General features: G+C 38.6%; 1 protein-coding gene across 1 annotated transcript; it reads right to left on the bottom strand.

Moving 5' to 3' along the window:
* Positions 1 to 7,085: 7,085 nt before the first annotated feature.
* On the bottom strand, positions 7,086 to 8,015 carry LOC105987446 (olfactory receptor 8S1-like). The gene has a single exon (XM_013018709.1). The coding sequence runs from the start codon at positions 8,013 to 8,015 to the stop codon at positions 7,086 to 7,088; it is 930 nt and encodes a 309-aa protein (XP_012874163.1).
* Positions 8,016 to 9,759: the final 1,744 nt, after the last annotated feature.

Raw genomic sequence — 9,759 nt, 5'->3', positions numbered from 1 at the left:
TGTCCATTACTGTCTTGTCCCTGGTCTCAGAGGGCTGTGACAGGGTAGGAAGGGAAAGGGAAGGAAGAGGAAAAGGAGCTTTCAGTCATGTTGTGATGATGTAAAGAAGCCCTTACAAGATGCTGAGAAGATTCTGTACCATCCAGCCTCCAGGATAATGAGTCAAATAAACTTCTGCTCTTTACAATTTACCTAGATCAGCTATTTTATTACAGAAACAGAAAACTGGGCATGTTTTTAAAAACGGTACCAACAGTGGAGTTGTTTCACAAATACCTGAAAATATCAGAGTGACTTTGGAACTCAGTAGTGGTAAAGGTTAGAAAATTTTTGAGTTGAAAGCTAGAAAAAGCTTTGCTGCTCTGAGCAGAGTCGCAAGGGCAATTCTGGTAAAGGCTTAGAAAGAGTGAAAGTCTGGAATTTCTCAGATATTACCTAAGTGGTTGGAGCCAGAATATGGACCCATAAAGGCCATTATGGCAAAATGGAACTGGAAAGAGGGTATTGGAAATGAATAAAGACTGGCTGCAAAGACTCTGGCTACACTGTGTTAAGACCCTGGGACTATAGAATGTGGAACGTAAGAGAGATAAACTTATATAAACGAAGGTATCTAGCAGAAGAAATTTCTAAGCAACAAAGCATCCAGGTTTCTATGCGACTACTTCTAAATGCTCACAGTGAAATGAGAGAGCCAAAGGATAACTTGAAGACAGAATTTTTTATTAAAAAGGAAGCAGAGTTGAAAGAGTTGTGAAATTCTCAACCTGATCATATGGTAGATGATGAAAGAGAATTTTCAAAAGTGATAATACTAAGGGTGTACCTGAACAACCAATCTCTAAGGTTACTATGAGAAAAAAATCAGCAAGAGAATGAAAGAAAAATAAGAAGTTAGAATTTCTCAGAAATTACCTTAGTGGTTGGAGTCAGAATGTTGGTAGAAATCTGAACTCATAGACTGTTCTGACATGGTCTCTGCATTTCAGAGACTGCAGACTCTGCACCATTCATCATAGGTATGGAAGAATAAGAGGGCAGATGTTTGGGAATGGGTCTGAAGAGCCCATCCTGGGCTTACTGACCAGTACCACCCCGTCTGTTCCCCACATGCAGCACAGTGCTCCTCCATCTATAGCTGAAGCTTGAATGGCCTCAGATATGACTCAACTTGATGCTTTACAGGACTCAAGTTATAAACTTGATACCCAAGTGCTGTTAATTCTACATGGAGCAGTTTGGCAAATCTTGGTGGAAAGGCCTTGGGTTCAATCTCAATCATTGGTGTATGACCCTCAAGAGAACTGATAGTGACTATGAGAATATTTTTGTATTTTTGCAAGTGATTCAATCATACTTGTCTGCTTAGATAATTGTCCATGTGGACGAAGTCACCAGAAATGATGACGGGTTATGGAAAGTGGAATAGTAAGCCAGGTAATGGAGTTGCTAATGAAAGGAGAATGACAATGTCTGAAAGGGTTTGATGGCATGTGGTTCAAAGCAACTGGACATAATTTAGGGAAGAAGAAATATTGAACTTAGGACAACAATAAGAGAAAAAAGAACACATTCTACTTCTAAACTTAGGTGGAGCAAACCAGTGGCTTTCAAATGTGTGCATGTAGGGGTATGTGTGTGTGTGTGTGTGTGTGTGTGTGTGTGTGTGTTGTGTGTGTGTGTTTGAGATCCATATTATGATGTAGAAAGAAATATATTTCACATTGTAATCTAGGTAACTCATCACATTTCTATTCTTGGAATAACTTAAAGGAGAATTGGTATTAATTAACCTGTCCTGTATGAAGTTCCTGTCATTGTCTTTTTTAGTAAGTTGATTAATTTTTCTTTTGATTAGGTAGGACACTAAGATTTTACTATTCATGTGGGTTTAAATAACCTTTCTCACTCTGTGGTTTATCTTTTCATTTTTAGAAAGTCTTTGGATAAATAAATTTCTTAATTTTAATATACTAGTACTTGTCAGTTTATTATAGTTAACATTTTTCATGTATTGGTTTTAGAAATTTTCCCTCAGTGGTGATGTCAGCAACATGGCAGAATATGAAGCTCTGACTACTCTTCCCCAGGGCACACACAGTCAATTAACAGTGGGAGGAGGGCTGTATATATAAGTCAATAGTAGAGCATTTGCCTAGAATGAGTGAGGTCTTGGGTTCAATCTTAAGCATAATAAAATTGTTTGTTTATTTTGCTCTTTAAAAACAGGAGTAACCCATTTTTTGTTTTGTTTTGTTTTTGTCAGTTGAGGGGCTTGAACTCTGGGCCTGGGCATTGTCCCTCAGCTCTTCAGTTCAAGGCTAGCATTCTACCACTTGAGCCACAGCACCACTTCCAGTTTCCTGGTGGTTTATTGGAGATAAGAGTCTCATGGACTTTCCTGCCTGGGCTGGCTTTGACAGTGGTCCTCAGATCTCAGCTTCCTGAGTAGTTAGGATTATAGGCGTGAGCCTTTGGTGCCCAGCTTTACCCAGTTTTTAAAAATCCTTTTATTTCTCTTCATTTACCAGATTCAGGTTTGGGTTATTCTGGTTTATCTGGAAGTTTTTAGTTGTATCATAATATTTATTTGAAATTATTCATTGGAAAACTCATAAATATGTGGAAAATAAACAACATACTCCTGGTATCACCAATGAATTAAAGTATAAAGTAAAAGGAAAATTTAAAGATATTTTGGGAAAAACAAAAATGGAAGCACAACATACCACTGGCTAATGAGATGGAGGAAAAGTGATCCTGAAAGGGAAGGTTATAACGAGAAGTACCTACAACAGAAAAGAAAAAGAGCTCAAACACACAAGCTAATACTTTCTCTTAAATTAGAAAAGGAAGCCCAAAGCTAGAAGAAGGAAATAAATTTGTGTGTGTGTGTGTGTGTGTGTGTGTGTATAACTGATAAATCTTTAGCTAGAGCAAAAAGGAAAAACAAAAGACTCAAATAAAATCAGAATTGAGGGTCACCTTACACCTGCTACCACAGAAATAAAAAGATCACAAGAGATAATGGTACACAAATATATGCTAACAAATTGGAGAACCTATAAGAAATGGATGAAGTCCTGGGAACACAAATGTTTCCTTGACTGAATCAAAAAGAAACAACAACAAAATGGACTGAGGGCTTACTGCTGAATTTTATTGAGCATTTAAAAAGAATTAATACCAATGCTTCTTGCCTCTTTCAAAAAAATAGAGAGGAAAGAGTATTTCCAAACTCATTTTTTAAGACTAGCATTATTGTGATACCAAACTCAGACAAGGACAACATTTGAAAAAAGAAAACTATAGGCTACAATCTCAGATGAACATAGATGAAAAGGTACTCAACCAAATACCAATAAATCAAATTCAACAGTAGATTAAAAGTCTGATGGTATTTATCCCAGGCATGCCTGGGATAAACATACAATGTACATAAATCAACAACTGTGAAATACTAACAGACCGAAATTCACAACACACATGGAAAATTGAATATATGCAGAAAAAGCATTTGGCAAAGGTAACCATCCAGTTATGACTTTTTAAAAAAAGGATCTTCAAAGACATAGATATAGAAGTAGTGTGCCTTAACAGAATAAAAACCAGATATGCAATCCCTTTTGATTAGTGTCACCCTCAACAGTGACGTGCTTTTCCTCTAGGAATAGAAACAAAACAGTAAAAGCACACACTCACCATTCCTATTTACTAAAAGTCCTAGCTGAGCAATCAGCAAAGAAAAAGAAACAGCAGGCATTCATAAGGAATGGAAGAAATGACACTGTCTTTTATTTTATGTATCAGAAGCCATAAGAACTCCACAAAAAATTAGAACTGATGTAAAGTTTATTAAAATCAACATACAAAAATCATTCGTGTTTTTATATAATCACAACTAACTTTCCATAAATGAAATTAAGGAAACAATCTCATCACAGGAGAGCACACTTGTGTGCGAGCTCGCACGTGCGCACAGACACACACACACACACACAAACTGTCCAAGAGTACAGTTAGCCTGGTGCTGGTAGCTCTTGCTTATAATCCTACCTACTCAGTAGGCTGAGATCTGAGGATTGTGGTTCAAAGCCAGCCCAGGCAGGAAAGTCTGTGAGACTCTTATCTTCAAGTAACCACCAGAAAACCAGACATGGTGGTGTGGCTCAAAGTGCTAGAATGCTAGCCTTGAGTGAAAAAGCTCAGGGACAGTGTCCAGATCCTGAGTTCAAGCCTTACAACTGACCAACACACACACACACACACACACACACACACACACACACACACACACACAGAGTACGTTTAGCCCAAGAGGTAAAATATCTGATCACTAAACTGGAAAGCATCAATAAAAGAAATTGAAAAAGACACAAAGAAATATATTCCATGTTCTCATAAACTAGAAGAATTGTTAAAACATACATGCTAGCCTAAGTGGTCTACTATAAAGATCTTACAATAAAAATACCATAGTAATCACAAAATAAAGGCATATTGACCAGTGGAACAGATAGAAAGTCCAAGAACAAACCCCCAAATTTAAAGTTAATTGGTGGTTTTGCAAAGGTAATAAAACACATAATGGGCAGATGTTTTTCTTCAATAAACAGAATTGAAAGGTAGATAGCCATACAGAGAAATCAGACCCTCCTCTCACCTCAATATGAATAGCTGACAAACATTAAGACTTGAAAATGTGTAGCATTTGGCGACTAGTTTGGGCAATGATTTCTTGAACAGGGCTCCACAAAAGCATAGGCCACAAAAGTGAATAGGAACAGCCTGTGGATTGGGAGGGAATATTTGTAGACCATAACTGGATAGAGCTAATGTCCAAAGCATATAAGGAGCTCAAGCAACTTGATATCAAGAAAACTATTAGCTTGATTTTTAAAATTTTTTTATTGTTATTATGAAGGTGGATGTACAGAGAGGTGACAGTTATATATGTCAGGTAATGAGTACATTTCTTTTTGGACAGCATCACCCCTTCCCTTTTTCCCTCCTGTCCCCACCCGCAAGTTATATAGTTCACTTTCATTATAGTGTCTAGTGAGTACCACTGCTACATTTATTTGTTCACCCTTTGTTCCTCCATTTCTATACACTCCCTGACCCTCCCAAAGACAGATAAATGAACAAACAAGATAAAAAGAAAATACAGTAAAAATAACAACAGAGAAAAAAAAACCTCTTGTTTCCACTTCCTGGAGTATATTATTTTATGTGATCAAAGGCACATAGGTATTGAGCCTTTGTATTCCTCCCCTAAAATATCAGTAGCTTGATTTTTAAATAAGCAAAGGATCTGAATAGATATTTCTCAAAAGAAGACATTGAAATGGCCCAAAGAGACATGAAAAATATTCAAAGTTTCTAATCATCAGAGACATGCAAATTAAAACTACAAAAAAAAAAAAACTCTTCAAGCCTGTTAGAATGACTATGACAAAAAGACAACACGTATTGGTCAAGATATGCAGATATGTTGTTGGTATTGTAAATTACTACAGCCACTGTAGAAAACTAGGGAGCTTCCTCAAAAAGTGAAAAATAAAACCACCACTTGATCCAAAGGAAATAAAGTTGCTATGTCAAATATGTCTATTCTCACTATAATAAAAAAAAAAACCAGTTCCATTAGACTGTCATTCTGGAAGTCTAAGAGGCAAAAATTTAAATGCTTCATAAAATAATATACCACATTCATAGTAAGGAAGAATGTTTTTCATCATTTTTATCGTGTTATATATTTTATTTAACTTTCTTCTCAAACTACAGTGGATTAGTTGACAAACTATATAAAATAGATATTGCTGGGATATAATATGGTGTTTGACCTTCAATAAATCTAATTAATGTATCTATTATTTAGCAACTTAGCAATTTTTTATAGTGAGAGAGAACATTAAAGATCTGTTTTCTAGCAATCTTAAAATGTACACAAAATCTGGACACCAGTGGCTCACACCTGTAATCCTAGCTACTCAGGAGGCTGAGGTCTGAGGATCATGGTTGGAAGCCGGCCTTGGCAGGAAAATCCATGAGACTCTTATCTCCAATTAACCACCAAAAAGCCAGAAGTAGAGCAGTGGCTCAAGTATTAGAGTACTAGCTTTGAGCACAAAGTATCAGGGACAGTGCCTAGGTCCTGAGTTCAAGCCCCAGTACCTGCACACATACATGCACATGTGTGTGTGCACACGTGAATGTGTGTGTGCGTGCATATACATGCACACAGAAATGTACACGTAATAACCAAGCAGTATAGCCCAAAAACTTATGCCTATAAACTAAGCCTTTGTACCCTTTTACTAACTCCTCCCCATTTTTCCTCCCCATTCGCTCCCCTAGTCTCTGGTAATTGTAACTACCTGTATACTCTCTGTCAGTAAGACTGAGAGACTTACTATTTAGGTTCCACAAATAGCTGAGATCAGACAGTATTCATGTCTCTGTGCCTGGCTTGCTTCTTTTAGAGCAATGTTCACTAAATCACAGGCAAATACTGTATTTTTTAAGTGTAAGTTCCACATAGGAGAACTCGGAGAAAACAAAGCAGTCACATTATACTGATCTTCAGTGTGATGGACAATCGATTCACTTTTCTATTGTATTTTTCTGTACCTATACATAACACATTAGCTGTCTCATGCCATTGAGTGAAACTAGGTCAAGTGAATAGAAGTCTCTGACTAGCTCCATTTTACAGCACAGCCCTGTATATCTATATTTGGTTTCCTCTTTGTTATAGAGCCCATTGTTTATTGTACACCTTTGTGAAAATCCCAAGGGTAAAAAAATCCTCAGTAAGTTGGCCAGAGATTCTGCTTTTGCTCCAACAGAGGTCATCTTTCTGAGACATCCTCAATGGAACCAACACCCCTTCTCAACTTATTTTGCAAAGGGGCACTGGATAGACACCGTTGCATCAAACTCCTCTCTCAAGTCTTCGTTTTTTATTAATTTTGTAAGTCAAAAGCTTGAATTTAGTTGAAACCCAATATTTCCAAGATGAAAAATCTTTCTCCCTTAGAGATGATTTCTTTATCTCCTGAGCAGAATCACATGGCTTCTGCTTAGCCTAAGACATGTTGTGGCTGCCTCAGCATCCTCTGCAGTGCGGCCTTTACTTCCTGGTTTTTCAAACTATAGATGAGTGGGTTCAGCAAGGACGTGATCACACTGTATTGAATGGAGACCACACGTTCCAACACTGAGCCTGATGTGGGGCTTAGGTATCTGAAAAAAGTTGTCCCATAGAACAAGAGAACCACAGTGAGGTGAGAAGAGCAAGTGGAGAAGGCTTTGCCTTGACCCTTAGAGGAACGGATGTTCAATATTGCAGAAATGATTCTGGAGTATGAGAAGAGGATCAGAGAAAGTGTCAGTAGACCCAAAAATGCACACGACCCAGCTAGAAGAATCTTATTGACAGTGGGATCGGTGCAGGACAGAGGGAAAAGTGGAGGCAGCTCACAGCTGAAGTGCCGGATGATGTTGGAATGACAGAAGTGTAACTTCCGGATAAAGAGACAGTTCAGCAAGGAAATCAGGAATGCCACTGCCCATGCAGTGCTCACAATAGCCATGCAGAAAGGTCTATTCATGACCACCCTGTAGACCAGAGGGTGGCAGATGGCAGCATAGCGATCATAGGCCATGGCAGAAAGCAGACAAGCTTCTGTTCCCCCAGTGAGAGTGAAAAAGAAACTTTGGGTAATGCAACCCCACACTGAGATGCTTTTCTTCTGAGAGAGGAAATTCTGCAGCATCTTGGGCACAGTGATAGAGGAGAAGCTGAGATCTAAGAAGGATAAATGTCCAAGGAAGAAGTACATGGGCGTGTGAAGGTGAGGATCAACCATGATGATCAGAATCATTACCAGATTTCCCACCAGAGTCAGAAGATAGATCACCAGGAACAGCACAAAAAGCATAATCTGGATCTCGGGATCACTAGAAAGTCCCAGAAGGACAAACTCAGAAAGAAGACTGACATTTTTCATGGTTGCTCACAGGGCCTTCAGTTGAAATATATGGTTCTCCATTTGGTGGAAAATTGATTTAAGTCATTCTCAGAAAACAAGTTTCTGCTCATCCGGAGTATCCTTCCTCACCTAGTAGGAAACTCAGAATGAGGACATGTCTCCTGAAATACAATTTCTTCACTTTCCCTTCTTCTGTACTTAATAGCACTGTCTCAGTGTAATGGCTAACTCTTCGTGCAATTTCATCAGCCTCCATAACTTTATCAATCAAAACAAGGAGAATTGCCCAGTGGTATAACCTGGAAAACTGTCTATGGGTAAGGAAACACTTGGGAAAATGACTGAGGAATCTAACCCAGGGCTTTATGCATGTGAGGCAAGCACTCTACCACTAAGTCACATTCCCAGCCCCAGCTACTTTCTTTTCTTTTCTTTTTACTTGCAAATGAAGAGACTGCATTGTATGATGTCTTATAGCAAAGCCTTTCAAGGTTCGGCCATGAGCCAGGTGTCTGGATTAGTCTTCTATGCTTCCTTGCATACCTCCCTTGGTGGATTTATTAGGACTGAGTCTTACATGGGTTGAGGGTGTGCAGAGGTCAGATACAACTTCTTTTTTTGGGGGGGGGTCCGGTTGTGGGGCCTGAACTCTGGGCCTGGGCGCTGTCCCTCAGCTCTTCAGCTCAAGGCTAGTGCTCTACCACTTGAGCCACAGCGCCACTTCCGGCTTTTTTTTTCTGCTTATGTGGTGCTGAGGAATCGAACCCAGGGCCTCATGCATGCAAGGCAAGCACTCTACCACTGAGCCACCTTCCCAGCCCCAGATACAACTTCTTTAGTGAGAAGTTCACTTAAATTATACACCAATAATGCTTGGTTTTCACACTCAGCCAGTGGGCTCTACAGTGCTGGGTCAGCTGATGCTGAAAAAGAAAAAAGCACTAAGGTTAAAGTAAAAACCTTAATTTGAATCCTGGTTCACATATTCTAGTAGTATCATCTGGGAAAAGTTAGTTTTTCAAGACTTATTTATTTGTAAAAAGTGAGCAACTGAGATGAGTGTCAGAGGCTCATGCCTATAACCCTAGTGACACAGGAGGCTGAGATCTAAGGATTTCAGTTTTAAGCCAGCTAAGGCAGAAACATGTACAAAACTCTATCTCTAATAAACCAGCAAACAAAAAGCTGGGATGGAATTATAGCTCAGGTGGTACAGCTCCAGCTAGGAGTGAAAAAAGCTGAATTAGGCTCTGAATTCAAGCCCTAGTTCTGGCAAAAAAAAAAAAAAAAGAATGAGTAATTTAAAGCAATACTGTTTTGGATCATATAGCCTATGGTATACTATATAAAACCCAGATATAGAGATATACATATATATGTGTATGTGTATATATAGAGAGAGACAGAGACAGAGAGAGAAACAGGGAAAGATACTGACAGAACTTAGATAAATACAAATTTCCCCACTGGCTCATTGAATGATGGTCATTTTTCTCTTGAACAGTTCACCTAATGTATATTTTCCCACATATATCCAATATATGTGTAGACCTGGAATTTTTACAAGACTTAAAGAGCATTAGGAAGTTATTGGCTTAATTTTGTTTTCTCTAGAGAGAAAAGTTTGTGTGAGAGAAAGGCCATGTGGCAAAGAAAGCTAAACTCCTAAAGAAGAAATGACTTTATGGTGTCTTCTCTATCCACATTGGGTACTTCAGTAATTAGATTCCATCTGAGTCTACAGGACTGGACGATTGCCCTC

The sequence above is a fragment of the Dipodomys ordii genome, unplaced genomic scaffold (assembly GCF_000151885.1).
Source record: "Dipodomys ordii isolate 6190 unplaced genomic scaffold, Dord_2.0 Scaffold42, whole genome shotgun sequence".
NCBI classification, from domain to species: Eukaryota; Metazoa; Chordata; class Mammalia; order Rodentia; family Heteromyidae; genus Dipodomys; species Dipodomys ordii.
This window is presented reverse-complemented; position numbering and strand designations above follow the sequence as displayed.

What these genes read in the sequence shown, in the direction of transcription:
- LOC105987446 (XM_013018709.1), bottom strand. Translation starts at nt 8,015, where the DNA reads ATGAAAAATGTCAGTCTTCTTTCTGAGTTTGTCCTTCTGGGACTTTCT.